This window comes from Branchiostoma floridae, chromosome 12, assembly GCF_000003815.2.
Source record: "Branchiostoma floridae strain S238N-H82 chromosome 12, Bfl_VNyyK, whole genome shotgun sequence".
NCBI lineage: Eukaryota > Metazoa > Chordata > Leptocardii > Amphioxiformes > Branchiostomatidae > Branchiostoma > Branchiostoma floridae.
In genome coordinates, this window is record NC_049990.1 from 15,894,719 (window position 1) to 15,909,666 (window position 14,948).

The following is a 14,948-nucleotide window of genomic DNA, read 5'->3' on the forward strand; positions in this document are numbered from 1 at the left end:
GCAACTTTCATTTGAGGTTCTAAAGGTACTGTACTGCACATCATACATGTATCTCACATGTTGTCTATGATAGGTGTAAACATATTTTGTTGTTCTCTCTTATTCCCGTGTCCCGTACTTTCATAGATTCACCCTTTATCTTTACACAAGTGACTCCAGAAATACCTGTCCGAGGTACTGAATCTTTGACGGTGGTTACATGAAACATCTTGTACACAGAAGAACAACATCCTCCTAACGCCCGGTCCCCAACGGCACTACCTTATGGGGCCCTGCTGTCCCAGGGCCTACCTACGGGTATTATGATTGTCGCCACAAACAAGCTGTCAACCAATCAGAGAACAGGCCTTCCTTGGGCTTCATTTTGTCGGAAGCTGTCTCGCAAAGGCCGCTGGGAAGCTATCAGCCAATCATGTTACGTATTACCATGACTTTGTTTGCTCACCATGCCAACGCCCGATCCCCAACGGCTGACTGCCCATATAAGGGCAAGCTCATTAATATGTAATAAGTAGGGCGGGTAATACCGCCGGCAAAAGGGAAGGAAAGCAGAGTACAGTCAGGAATAAATGACTGACGGTACTCTGCTGTAGGAGAATGAAGAACAACTGCCCCTCCCTTTCAGTCTACATCATCAGAATAACCCCCTGATGCTACGGTCCCATTTAGAAAAGGGGCCCCCCTGGTACGTAGTTCACATGCTGTTTTTCTGCACTTTCAGAGGTGACCCCTATATGGCCCAACAGGACACCCTGAGGCTATCGGGCTATTTTCAGGCATGGCCAGGCCCCTGGATGCTTTTAATTCCCAGTTAAAACTAAACCGGGACCCAACCACAAATAGATGCTGTCAGCTAATAGTGAAAGCAATGAGAAGTACCCTCAGTATCTGGCGGTCCCACGGGACAAATGTATGGCTTCTGAGCCCGCCCGGGACTACACCCCGTACAATGGGACTGTAGCAATATCTGACCCCCCCTCTGGCGCATCCTGCCGTACCACCTCAGAAGAACAGCCCCCTCATGCGCCGCCCCATGCCTGGTCTGTCGTACAGAAGGCTGAACTTGTTGATGAACTGGTTGATGGTGTTGCAGCCTTTAGTGATGGCGCCCAGATAGGCCATCAGGCTCACATCATTACATTGCTGCAACAAGAAAGAAAAAGAAGATTAAAGTAAGCCCTTTTTGAGGCTGCAAAGGTTGTTAGTTGTTATCAACTGTGCCCTGTGTACGGTATTGGACGGCGGAACTCAATCCTCTCCTTCTGTGCCTTTTACCTCCCCAACTTAAGCCATTTTTACACCTGCATGGAGTGAGGAAATTTGTGTAGAAAAAGTGCCTTTCCAAAGGACAAAATATTTAGCTAGGAATGTCAGGAATTCAGCCACTGTCCTCTCAATTTCACATCTGCTGGCCTAACCACTGGCCATTGACACCACGCAACAAGACATCCATGGCATGCAAATGTAAACCAAAAACTTAAATAGTCATTTCTGCCTAGAAGTTGACTGAAACAAAAGAGCTATCTGTGGGTTGTTGGCCGCCTAGCTGTGACAGTGGCACATAGGTCAGCAAGTTCTGTATCTGTATCTGTATCTATATAGCCGGCATAACTGCTGTTCGGCGTAACACACCATCTTCGCAGGCACGCGACGTGGCAGCAGCTGGTTATACATGTGTATTACACTAAACAACCCATCACAAGTAAGCTTTGCACATCAAAGTTTCCTTTGTGTTTCTACAGCAGGGTATATTTTACAGGGAAGGGTTGCTATATATTGCCCTTCCCCTTAACGTTTTTGATGCACCTCTTTGAACACAGGATCCTCATTTTACATCCTTTCCGAAAGATGCCCTGACCCAGGAGTTGAAGCAAACTCACCCACTTATTAGAACTAGGAGCTCAACTGAGACTGCTACCAGTTGAGCTACAGGGACATCCCCATCTGTTCTACCTCACATATTTAGTTCTATTTCATTATTGTTCTACATTTCTTTCTCAGCTCCCTCTTTTCCACTTTAAAAACCAAGACAAACGTTGCTCCTTACATTAAAGAAGTCTCCCGTGAAGTTGGGTGTGTCCAGTACAGGTAGTCGGTGACACAGGCTGTACGCTTCACGCATGATCTCGTGGTTACGTGGTACCGCTCCTGTTAAAAAAAACACATTTTGCAACTTAGGAGTCAGAACATCATAACAGCAATCATTTCTCTTGTTACAAACAAATGCAGTCATTAAATGGAATGCTTTTCTTCATTAACAGGTTGCAAGTGTGTATATACACATTACAGATGAGCAGTATCTTGGCAATGAGCTTTCATGTAAATCAAGGTAGAAACCTGAAAAAAAAGGTACTCTAAGAAATCTATTCATACTGTGTATAATCAGAGCACTGCAGGATAGATAAGCCTTCTTCCCAGAGGTATTGCCAAAAAAATTAACAAGCACATTTTCCAAGCTACTCTACCATACCTTTCAAAAGTCAATTTTAAGAGCCAAAAGACATTTTGGGGTTACTGCAAATGCAGAAATGTTCGCAGTGGATTAATGTTCACGTTTTTTGTGGTGACAACTTTACCCCAAACTTAAAACCACTGCAAACATTTTTCTATTATGGTATTAGACTGCAGTCTATGGTGTTACCGCGAACTTAAATCCACCGCGAAAAGTCCCTTTTCCCGCTACTGCGAAATCAAATCCCCGCGAACTTAAATGCATTTACAGTATATCATAAGTTTCGTTGTTTGACTTTGTACATACGTTTTACCATGGTGATTTCATCTAATATCAAGACAAAAGTGTACGTATGACAGTTGTTTGATGTGTTGAGCACAAGTTCGAGGTCAAGTTCGAAGAAGCCGTACCTCTTTGGACATCTTTGATGTACTCCAAGATGATCTTGACTCGACAGTGTAACATCTTAATGGCATTGTGCTGGGCAACTAGGTGTTCAGCAACTATGGAGGGTGAGAAAGTGTTTTAGAGTAAGGTTAGGCAAAAAACTATTACAGTGCTTCCAGCTACGGTTCTGAAAAAAAAATTAGGGTGGCATGTTTTTTTTTTTTTAGATTTGAGCTGAGGGGATCCAAGATACACATTTAACTAAAATGTAAAACTGAAATGCAGCAGGCACTGGTATTTTCAACATCATATCTTAATCATGAAGATATACATTGCATAAGAAATATCATCATCAATAATAACCTGTACAAAGGAGCACAATGTTTACTACACATTCAGTTACTCATTTCCAAAGTGACAGAGAATCCTGTGCTCCTATTGGATGAATTTTCAAAGTGAGTACAGCAAGAATCCTGAGCTCCTATTGGATGAATTTTCATGGTGGTTAAGAACCCTGAGCTCCTATTGGATGAATTTTCATAATGATTAAGAATCCTAAGCTTCTATTGGTGACTCTATGAAAGAAAATAAGTTGGAAGAGAATGGCCACAGAATCTTCGGAAGGAGGTTGCAGGCTGGCTTCTATTCATAGACTATATTTATTGTACCTATGCTACAGTATATTTTGTGTTCCTCAGGATTCTATCCTGGGACCACTCTCATCCCTCCACCTTACCTGTTGAGCTATCGGAGGTGTCAGCGTTGGACATCCTGGCCACATGGTCCACCCCTATCCTATGTTGTGTTCCTCAAGGCTCTATCCTGGGACCACTTTCATCCCTCCACCTTACCTGTTGAGCTATCGGAGGTGTCAGCGTTGGACATCCTGGCCACATGGTCCACCCCTATCCTATGTTGTGTTCCTCAAGGCTCTATCCTGGGACCACTTTCATCCCTCCACCTTACCTGTTGAGCTATCGGAGGTGTCAGCGTTGGACATCCTGGCCACATGGTCCACCCCTATCCTATGTTGTGTTCCTCAAGGCTCTATCCTGGGACCACTTTCATCCCTCCACCTTACCTGTTGAGCTATCGGAGGTGTCAGCGTTGGACATCCTGGCCACATGGTCCACCCCTATCCTATGTTGTGTTCCTCAAGGCTCTATCCTGGGACCACTTTCATCCCTCCACCTTACCTGTTGAGCTATCGGAGGTGTCAGCGTTGGACATCCTGGCCACATGGTCCACCCCTATCCTATGTTGTGTTCCTCAAGGCTCTATCCTGGGACCACTTTCATCCCTCCACCTTACCTGTTGAGCTATCGGAGGTGTCAGCGTTGGACATCCTGGCCACATGGTCCACCCCTATCCTATGTTGTGTTCCTCAAGGCTCTATCCTGGGACCACTTTCATCCCTCCACCTTACCTGTTGAGCTATCGGAGGTGTCAGCGTTGGACATCCTGGCCACATGGTCCAACCCTATCCGCTCAGCCTCCTCCATATACATATATATATGTTGCGTTCCTCAAGGCACTATCCTGGGACCACTTTCATCCCTGCACCCTTACCTGTTGAGCTATCGGAGGTGTCAGCGTTGGACATCCTGGCCACATGGTCCACCCCTATCCGCTCAGCCTCCTCCGTAGCCAGCGTGTACTGCAGCTCCACAAACAACATGGTCGCCTCGCCTTTCACCAGGTCGATCACTGACTCGTATATACTGACTGGGAGCTGCAATGGTGGTTACAAAACAATGTTGTTGTTGTTGTTTACCTTGTAGAGCCTAGTAGCATATAGGTCAGCAAATTTCCTGGCTGTTTTTGTAGCAGTGTACATTTTTACAGGGACGGGTTGCAGGTTGCTTTTCATAGTAACTTCAAATTAGCGACACAAGTAGACCACAAACATTTTCATTATCACTTAGGATATCCTACAATAGCTTCCTAAAGGATATTTGCAACACATGTGATATGTAAAGAAGAGATGATGAATTAATAGAGATTATGCTAATAAGAGATTATTTGTATAGTATTAGAATAGTAATGAGACTTCACTTCTACATTCCTTTCTGAATACTCGTGCTTGCGTATCCTTGCCCACAAAGACTTTGGAAAAAGATGGTGATTGTAGCAAGTTAAAGACGTGTCATTTCTTTGGTTGAACCTTTGCTTACTTACGAGAAGCTCAAATCTGCCTGCAGGCCGCTTTTCATCATGGATGACTTGAGGGCAGAGGTAAGGGACACTACAAAATATGCACAGAATGTTTGCAGAACTCATACAGTTTATTTGAATGTACCAAAAGAAAATGAGTCATGGTTACTTACGTCTGTGTGTCGAGCCATGGGGTTGAGTTTCAGCAGGATGGGGCTTTCATTTATCTCACAAACCTGGAGAAAAGCAAACAAGTTACTGAGAATCTGTTGCTAAGGATGTTGTTGTGAGTCCAATTGGTGTCTGTAAGCCTAATTTGCACACAACTACAGAAGAATTGAGAATGCTGTCATCTGAAACTTTCAGGGTAGTCAGATCTTGAACATGTTTCAGAACACAACACACTTGTTTTTTTGCATGTATTGTTTTTTAGTTGTATTGCATACAGTACCTGGTAAAGTGCTTCATGGCACAACAAACTAAGTTTGCATTTGCATTAAAAAGTACAAGCTGCTTATCTGGACAGATATAGAAGAAGAACCTTATTGCACGACAATTGTACATGCCTTTGGTACAAAGTATGGCAACAGCTATTAGTAGTATTACATAAAGTACAAAATAGAGGTATAAGATAAAGCTTAACATAAAGTGATCCAATTCTCTTTCTGATAAGTGTGGTGGGTTGTTTTTTACATGCTCGAGATAAAACTCTCCTCAAAAAGAAGACCTCCACTGAAATGTCATTGTCACTAACAGCAATGAGTTACTCATCTTTATCTGAGTGAAGTCAGGAAATTCTTGTGATGCAAGGGCACAATGCCAACAGGACATGTCAGGAGATTCAAACCCAGGACCTCTAGAACAGACTTTTAGCTAGGATTGTATCATAGGGTGTCCAAATTTCTTCCTGTTCAGCGAGCGCTGCAGGCACAAGTATTGTACGGGGTCTGGGGACATCCTCACTCAGAAAATTTTAAAACTTAGAACTCTCTGAAACACCATTTCCCACATCTTGAGGTGCAAATTTGGGGGAATGAAGCAAATTTTCTGTCAGACAGGCCACATGTGACCTGTAGCATCCCTGGTCAATCAGAATTTCATGCTTGTCAGAGGATCTGCTCCCCAGTGTAAGGGCATACAATTTCAGTTATTTTTTTTAACAGGGCGTACAATGTATGCCTGTACGCCTGCCTGGCTAAAAGCCTGCTCTAGAATACAGTACTATTATGTCATGGCTACTTTGACTTATGCTGCCCCTCCATACAAACACAAACACACACACACACACACACACACACACACACACACACACACTGACCTGTCTATGCACTTTCCTATCAGCTTCAGAAGGATCTCCCCCCGTGGTGTACCAGCCGAGAAAGTCCAGCTCTTTAAACACCTGGCGAACTGGAAAAGGAATATTTCCATCATTATCCAACACTTGAATAAATTTCCCCATTGGAACAACTAAAAAGTCAATGCTTTGGTAATCTCTACATGGTAAGTTGAATCTAAAAATCAACTTTGGTAACAACTTACATTTTGAAATGATTTAAAAGGGAGTACTAGAATTGAGAAAATGTGAAAGAAACAAATCTAGAGTTTAAGACTTTTGTACAAAGTATAGCGAGAATTCTATTTTACCAAATGGCAATCACTAGGGGTGGGTACCGGTACAGCGTACAGGTACAAACCGTTTTTTCTTATTGGACTGGTCTGGTAAAAACGGACCTGACAAAAAATTGGTGAGCCAGATGTTGGACCTATTGGAAAATGAACAGATCACTTGTCTGGCCTTCACACATTTTGGCCCTTACCGGACGAAGAAAATAACGAGAGTAGTAGAAGAGTAGAGTTTATTGTAATTTCTATCATTTTAGAGTCAGTCATACAGTGGCAGCGAACTAGTTAGCCTAAGCCCTTGTAGGATATTCAAAATGCCAGTATGAGTTGCATTCTCTACCTAACAGATTTCTTTGTAGTGAAATGAACCATTGTTGTGAGTATCATCCATTCAAAAGTTTTTACATACTGAATCAGATCCAGGCTCAGGTCCAGACCTGGACCTGATCTGGACATGGACCTGAATTTTCTGTACCAGTAACCACCCCTAGCCACTGCAAGTTCAATTTCTGACGGTGGGGTTTTGTGTTACTCACATTGCTCCTCCTTGGTGCTAAAGTAGTCCCTGTCGATGATGATGTCCCCATCGATGGTGTCAAACATCAGCTCAAAGGAGTTACAGATCTCAAGGTTCCTTCCTGACTGCTTCCCCAGCAAGGCTCCCAGAACTAAACAGAAAGCAAAGTTCAAGTCACTTAAACTGCAAAGAAAGTACATTTGTACATGCAGTGACCCTTTTTTTTACACAGAAAACTGTTAACTGTGCTAGTGGCTGGGCTGGGGGGAAGAAATTACTAAGAATAGTGTATGGGAGAGCTTCGGGTATAAGTTTCAGCTCTCAGTTTCAGCCCTCAGTCCTAGGCATATAAAAGAACCCAACAAGAAGAGTAGGGGTGACCTGTTGACGAGCCTGCCTTTGAAAGGGAGTCGAAAGTGAGGCCGTAGTGTACCATTAGCCATCGAAAAAGTGTCAAGCTTTGAAATTGTCTCAACCATTATGCTTTGAGTTCAACCAAAAACAGAGAGGGGGGGGGGGAGAGAGAGAGAAAAGAAGATAATAATAAGAGAGGGAGAGAGATAGAGGGGAAGAGAGAATGACAGAGAAAGAGGAGATGGGAGAAAGAGGGAGAGAATGAGAGGAGGAATGAGAGCTAGAGAGTGGGAGAGGATGAGTGAGCAAGAGTGAGAAAGAGTTAAGAGAAACAGGGAGTAAGAGAGAGAAAGAGGGAGTAAGAGAAAGAGAAAGAGGGAGTAAGAGAAAGAGAGAGGGAGTAAGAGAGAGAACGAAAGAGGGAGTAAGAGAAAGAGAAAGAGGGAGTAAGAGAAAGAGAGAGAGGGAGTAAGAGAGAGAAAGAAAGAGGGAGTAAGAGAAAGAGAAAGAGGGAGTAAGAGGGAGAAAGAGGGAGTAAGAGAGAGAGAGAGAGCGAGAAAGAGGGAGAAAGAGAAGGGGAGAAAGAAAGAGTCACCTTGTACAGCCTTGCCCTCCTGAGCCCGGATACGGGTCCAGTGTTCAGAAACGTTCATGATGACCAGGGGGTGCAACTGGACTGTTACACTCCCCGCTGTTCCAGGGGCTGCCATCACCCCCCTGGATGTACCTGTGGACAGATTAGGAAATCACATAATTAGTGTATGCCAAAGAAACTCTACCTGCTATCTGTCATGTGTGTTTCAGTTGTACAGATATAGCTCAACATAACACAACATTGTTGTATAGTCCATTGGCAAGTCACACTGCCTCTGACCAAGACATCATGAGTTCGAATCCCGGCTACTGTAATTGTAAATGCATCTAAGTCTGTGGGGATCTAATTTTGTGGTAGCGGGAAAAAGGACTTGTTGTGGTGGTTTTAAGTTTGCGGTAGCAACATGCACTATAGTCTCTTACTGCTATGGAAAAATTTTTGCGGTGGTCTTAAATTCGCGTTGAAGTGGCCACCACAAAAACTGCGAACATTAAACCACCGCAAAAAGTTTCTGCATTTACAGTATTGTCGTTCACCCAACATGCACACTACTTGAAAGCCGTGGTCCACTGTTCATTGTGTTTGTGAAGTTGAAAAGAACTAGGACAGAATTTCTATGAATATGATACATAACAATGAACCTGTAATTGTGTGCATAGAGTCTGTTTTCTCTGTCATGACCACTGGAAGAACAGCTCTTCAGTAAGCTTAACACGATCGATATCACTTTCACTTGAAATGTTTTTTACTCATTTTTTATAACATATTTTCGCTGCATCTGATAATTTGTATGTAGGTACCAGGCAGCTGGACACTTGGCAAGTTAGCTCATGATAGTTCACATAAAAATCGACCTCCTTTTTTATGTTCAGCCTTCCTGACGCTACCTTCGTTAGGTTAGGACTTATAAAAGCCCCTTGTTTATATGACTGAAAAGACGTCACAGTTATGATGATCATAGATTTTAGAAATTTTAAGACAGTCTACACTACCCCCCTCCCCCTGTTTCTATCCCATCCACAGGAAAGATTCCGACCGCAGGCCTCACACATTGGCTATTTTACAGTGTAACAAAATCTAAGAATTCAAGTGTAAGCCACACAAGTCTATTTTACATGCGTTTTGTCGATAAAGAGTAGATTTTTCAGGTACCTTCTTCAGCTCCCGCTGTCGCGCCTTGCTCGTCGACTTCCATTTTGTATATAACCGCAGGCGAACAAAACTTTCAACGACATGATAATAAAAATGCAGTATATGAACAATTCAAAGGACAAAATTTCAACGCTCCTAAGTAGACAAAATATAATTCGATTTAAATGTATTTGTTTTCTGCAGTACTTTCGTAGCTTTTCCTTTTTATTCCTACTTTACATTTGGATGAAAAGATAGAGCGCCATGCCTCAACGGCGACGTCTAGCAGTTTTGTGTATAAATGCAAGGTGCAACTGTCACTGGTCGGCCAAATGCCTCAGACTTTGGCGAAACAAGGGTTAATATATAACAGGGGAAACATACTCAACGAACCTTAGAGTTCAATGGGGCAGACCAAGGGGAAATATGAAGTAGGTAACAAAATGGGAAAAAGAAAGGTAAGGCGGATGGCCTCCTCTATGACATTTACTGGGTTATCCAAAGTCCGGTAGGGGGTCCAAACGCCCGCGGTAAGGTTTTGGAATCATTGTTGAACATGATAAATACAACTACGTATGGACTTAGCCTTAATGTAAATAACTGTTAAGTCATGTGTTGAAGTTAGTAAGCCCCATCAGATATATAACGATTGAAAAACTTATTTGGCGCCTTCCGTGAAAGTTGACGAGCGAACTTATATCGAAAACATGACCCTGGAAACTCTTGCATTAATCACCGTAAAATATGACGTGTGAACAGATACCATCATATATGGGAATAACATTTATTAGATTTCCTAAACACACACACACGCACACACATCTTTGACAGTTGAACAATCTGAGCTAAAATTACAATTGCCCGCCCTGTGCAAAGTCTTTCTCTTACCCCTTACGTGGCGCTAGCTGGTTTGTCCCTGACTCCTATAAATACACTTTGATTTATTTTGTAAACTTGGTCAACGGCTCCACTATCACAGCTGCCGTCAACTCTGAACAATCGCGAGTATAAAAAAATCGATATTCCGAACCCGCCAATAGAAAAACACTACGTTTACCAGTCCAGTCCCGGATGTGTGCGTATTTGCGCAGCCTACCAATCCAAGGGGACGACCATTTTTTTGTGGAATAGTGAAAAGTATCTACATTTGAGTTTTAAACTTGGAGAAAGATCACAACAAACCGTGAAAGTTTGACTCAAACGGTAAATCATCTTGTAGCACGACTGACAAAGTTTTAACATTGTAAGACGGCCAAAAAACTGAAGCGCAAGATAAAGGTACACCCCAGTAAGTTATTAAACGTACGGTCCGATAGACATGTCTATGTATCCATGCAGGTAAAACGGACCGCCCCTTTCATTCGGTCATAGCCGTGGCGTTTGGGCATTTTCACCATGTCCAGGTACGTGTCATACTATAAAAGGCTGTTTCCCATTTGATAGCGCAAAAGGCCGATCGGAACAGCCCTCGGCAAGAAACTAGCAGACTTATAGGGGAAAATCCAACAGGTGTTTGACAGAGAGACGTCGGGTTATACACAGAAAATGCAGTGGCTGCTGGTGACGTTGGTTGTCCTGCAGATCTACATTCGGGCGCGAGGTGGCGCCAGTGCAGGACCAGTCGAAAGAGGTAAACTCACCTTTATCAAGGACGTTATATAACGTCCTTGCCTTTATACAGTGCCTGGAAAGTTTTGATTGTTATTGGGATTCTTTCTTTGTGGACCTTGGTACCGTCTTTCTTAGTTACTACTTACTCTCCACTTTCTCTTGCTACCTCTTGGGGATCGACTTCTGGCTACACTACAAAATGTACGAACTGCATTATTTTCGGAGATAATAGTACCGGCCGCTTCACGTCGCTGTTGTACGGCAACGTAAGCTGCACATGGTTGAATACCACAGATATTAGATGACCTAAGTAATCTCCAAGCAGATCCTGCGGTAGCATAAGATAGTATCAAAAGCTGGTAGAGGAGTGAAGCCGGCCTATGAGTGTGTTTGGCTACCGGGGCAATGTACACCTCTTGGCTGACTACGCTCCTTGGCCAGTTTGGTACTATCTTATGCCATTGTAGGATCTGTTTGGAGATTAGACCTAAATACAGTCTAGTAAGTCACGAATATCTTGATTTAAGACAACAAAGATTTTCCTTCCCCAGAGGCCTGTCCGGGTGGAAACTGCGACTCCAGCTACAGTTTCAACAATGATGACGTTCTCATCCGCAAGCAGCGTTACAGCTCTAGCGGCCCCGGCGGGGGCCCAGGCGGCACCCGTACGGACTCAGACCGGGACGACGACTCCGACGGCGTGCAGATAGAGACGTTGGAGTGGGACGAAGATGACGTCACCGATGGAGCTCACTTTCACGACCAATCAGGTAAGACCAAGTAACTGAAAGCTTTTATCTCCTTTGCGAGGAAAGTTCTTTATGCAAACTGCAGAATACACAAACTTTTATTGCATATTTGGGAATCTCCAAACGGACGGTTTATCCAATTCCAAGATGTTTTATTTAGCTACTACATGTACACACAAAATGTACTATGTACACATAAAATGCTACAAATTTAAGGGGTCTTAATTGTACTGCCATTTATAAAGTCTATCTAAGGCCCAACGCGTTTTAGGGCACTTTGATACGTCTTTCAATTGGTTTATGTTTGCCTGCCTTTCGCTTCTCATAGACGAACAAAAAACCATAAAAATCCTCAAAATTTAAAGCTAAAACAACTCTATATGATGGCTCTACATAAATTTTCAAATTGTACCCACCCCCCTCCGGAAAATCTAAGTAGAATTAACTAACTTTGATGATTAATATATATTATAAATGATGAAGATATACTTCTAGGTTTTTGGTCTGGCAAATCTCTTTGTTTCAGATATCTACAAAGCAGCGCTATTACACACCAACCCCGAAGACGATCAGCCCGTGCAGAAGCCCCCTCTAGCGGAAAATGACCTACCTGCAGATGATGAAAACCCAGTGGGGGAAGATTTGGACAAGTTCAAGGCTCGCAGTGCTCCAATGGCAGAGGACAAAGTACCTTCAGACGATTCAACTGGCACAAATGAAGACAGTGATGATGAAGAAAAAACAATCACGTCTAAGGAATCAGAAGACGAGGGATCGTCTCAAAACAAGGATGTTGAACCAAAGAAAAAGAAGAGAAAATCAGGAAAAAGAAACCATGATGACTTCAGAGGTCTCCACTTCCACAGAATGTCTAGCCTGTACCAAACTGTCATGACCAAGGGGGAGTTAGAAGAGGAAGAAGAAGAGGTCAAAGGGTCAGAGGTTACAGGTCAGAGCAATGAGGAAGGTCAAGATGATAACCTTGACGATGAAGACCTTGACCTTGAAGGAAGCAAAAATGGTGATGAAATAGACAAGGATAAAGATAATGAAAATGGACCGGAAGATGCAGAGGATCATACCGACACCACTGATGATGAAGACAAAGACTTGAATGTCGAAGAAAAATCGTCGGATGGATCGGAAGACAAGGAATCATCCCAGAACAAGGATTTAGAACCAAAGAAAAAAAGGCGTAAGAGAGACACTGGGAAAAGAAACCATGACGACTTCAGAGGTCTCCACTTTCACAGGATGTCCAGCTTGTACCAAACTATCATGACCAAAGGGGAGTTAGAAGAGGAAGAAGAAGAGGTCAAAGGGTCAGAGTTTGAAGGTCAGGACAATGATGAACTCCAGCAGGATGACAAAGAGAGTGAAACGACTGATGAAGACAACGATGGACCATGTGGACACGAGTGTACGGATGAAAACTGTCCATTTTGTAAAGGAGAAAAGCAAGAAACTTCAGAAGATAAGACAGATGAAGCTTTCGAAGAGGAAGGCACAGTGGAGGATGGTGGAGGAGAAAAGAACAGTGGGGGTGATGGTGGAGGGGCTAAGAGCAATGGGGAGGATGATGGAAGAGCTAAGAATAATGTTGGGGAGGTGACTGACAAGGAAACCGACCAACAACATTCGGAAGAAAAACTTGATGAAGAACAAGACCAGAACAAAGACGAACACGAAACAGAATCGGTTGAAGACGATACGCCAATAAACGTTAAAGACTACATTTCCAGGATGTTGGTTAAGTATCGGGACGAGCGATTGGTTCATACACACACGGACGACCCTTGAGGAGTTGAGACACAAACTCACCTCTCGCCCTGGCTTTGTAACATTACAGAAATATGGACATACTCGTTGTTTTTAAAGGAAGAGATTACGTAAGAACAAGATAATCATTGTATATTGTGTTAAGCATTGCTGGCTGAGGGCAAGGAATTGCTAGATATTTTTCAAAGGTCATTTAATATAATCACTTGGCTCTAGCCTGAATGCCATGGCTAGTTTGTGCTATGGTCCCATTTGGAAAAAGCACCCCCAATGTACCAGGTTAGTTATATTGGGGCAAGGCTAAGCCCCTGGATTCTTTAAACTTGCAGTTAAAATCAACTGGCGACAAATAGATCTCGTGACCTACCGGTGAAAATACCAAGAAGAGGTACCTCACTAGTATCCAGCAGTCCATTTGGACAAATTTGTGGCTTTGTAGCAAGTCTGGGGCAATATCCGCTGCATGAACTGGTGCAAATGGGACTGTAGTACAATAAACTCAACTAGGATGGCACCCATGCTCTCTCCAGCTCTTAACTGCCCATTTCATTTTTGTTATGGAGTCAGGATCTGTACTGAGTTCTATTATGACAAATGAGAAGAACACCATTTCCTGCATATTGCTGAGCAAATCATACACAAATGGTTTCGTGGCACTTTTGACAACAGTTTTATTTTTGTCTGTCAATGGGCATGGAGATTTTTGTTTGTTTCAAGCAGCAAAGTTCTGTCCAAGAAGAAAAGATTAAAGCAAGATAAAGCCCAGGGCTTCAATGTTAAACTGAATTTTGCAAAGATATGAAAAATACAGCTGCAGTAGAATCACCAATACTTATTAGGTGTGCAATGTAATAATAAGTATACATAAAATAAGTAACATACAGAGGCAACCTTTTTCTTTTACAGGGCTTTTATACATACATACATGTACATGTATATGTTCAAAGAGCTATAATAGTAAATACATTATAAAAAACAAAATGTAGTTATTGTACATAAAAGCAATTAAAAACTATACAAAAATTCTTAATTTGTCTTCTCTGTCATGCAGCTATCTCAAACAATTGCAACCTTAAACATGCTAAAACCAATGTAAAAATCCATATTTCTATTCAGCCAGAGTGCATCTAACACTCTTTTGCACAAAAGTATAAAGGATGCTTGTTCCTTAACAACAGTGACGTCCAGCACAAATCAAGAATGTTAAGTACAAAATATCTCAAACATTGCTGTCATCTAACAGTAACAATGCAGCATTCAAGTCCACACTTTGTGTTGGCACAAATGGTTTGTGCTAATACATGTTTTTGTATGTTACACTTCAATTTGTTTTGCCCTTCTTTCAAAGTTATAACTGTTACAGCTTGATTGGCTCCCAACATGTTAATGGCAAGCTTTTACAATTGAAACTATAACAAAACTAAAAGAAGCTGATACGAAATGTTTATATGAAATTGTATAATCTCCAAGCAGACGTAAAATGAAGTCACAGTTTACACGTGTTTTGGAGGCTTTTTATGTTTCTTTGGTATTCTCAAGTTTTTCTCTCCCTTATATCTGCTTGAAGATAGGCATGATAGTAGACTATGTTGCCTA

At 42.5% G+C, this 14,948-nt stretch overlaps 2 protein-coding genes across 2 annotated transcripts; one reads left to right on the forward strand and one right to left on the reverse strand.

The window, feature by feature from the left end:
* Positions 1-774: 774 nt before the first annotated feature.
* LOC118427552 (COP9 signalosome complex subunit 6-like) lies at positions 775-9,390 on the reverse strand. The gene is made up of 9 exons (XM_035837389.1): positions 9,235-9,390; positions 8,083-8,214; positions 7,153-7,284; positions 6,312-6,400; positions 5,167-5,229; positions 4,409-4,571; positions 2,863-2,955; positions 2,048-2,148; positions 775-1,143 (listed from the first exon to the last, which is right to left on the reverse strand). Exons 1-9 carry the CDS (start codon positions 9,275-9,277, stop codon positions 1,003-1,005), a joined length of 957 nt encoding a protein of 318 aa, XP_035693282.1. The 5' UTR covers positions 9,278-9,390; the 3' UTR covers positions 775-1,002.
* A 1,275-nt stretch (positions 9,391-10,665) lies between these two features.
* Positions 10,666-14,270, forward strand: LOC118426835 (spore wall protein 2-like). The gene is made up of 3 exons (XM_035836382.1): positions 10,666-10,843; positions 11,376-11,594; positions 12,100-14,270. Exons 1-3 carry the CDS (start codon positions 10,759-10,761, stop codon positions 13,371-13,373), a joined length of 1,578 nt encoding a protein of 525 aa, XP_035692275.1. The 5' UTR covers positions 10,666-10,758; the 3' UTR covers positions 13,374-14,270.
* The last annotated feature ends 678 nt before the right edge of the window (positions 14,271-14,948 follow it).

Bases quoted from the DNA above. Each gene is read 5' to 3' on its own strand.
- LOC118427552 (XM_035837389.1), bottom strand. From the start codon at position 9,277: ATGGAAGTCGACGAGCAAGGCGCGACAGCGGGAGCTGAAGAAG. The intron at 8,215-9,234 runs GTACCTGAAAAA...ATCTGTCCACAG, and splicing joins GACAGCGGGAGCTGAAGAAG to GTACATCCAGGGGGGTGATG. The intron at 5,230-6,311 runs GTCAGTGTGTGT...GCTTTTCTCCAG, and splicing joins ATAGGAAAGTGCATAGACAG to GTTTGTGAGATAAATGAAAG.
- LOC118426835 (XM_035836382.1), top strand. From the start codon at position 10,759: ATGCAGTGGCTGCTGGTGACGTTGGTTGTCCTGCAGATCTACATTCGG. The intron at 10,844-11,375 runs GTAAACTCACCT...TTCCTTCCCCAG, and splicing joins TGCAGGACCAGTCGAAAGAG to AGGCCTGTCCGGGTGGAAAC. The intron at 11,595-12,099 runs GTAAGACCAAGT...TCTTTGTTTCAG, and splicing joins TCACTTTCACGACCAATCAG to ATATCTACAAAGCAGCGCTA.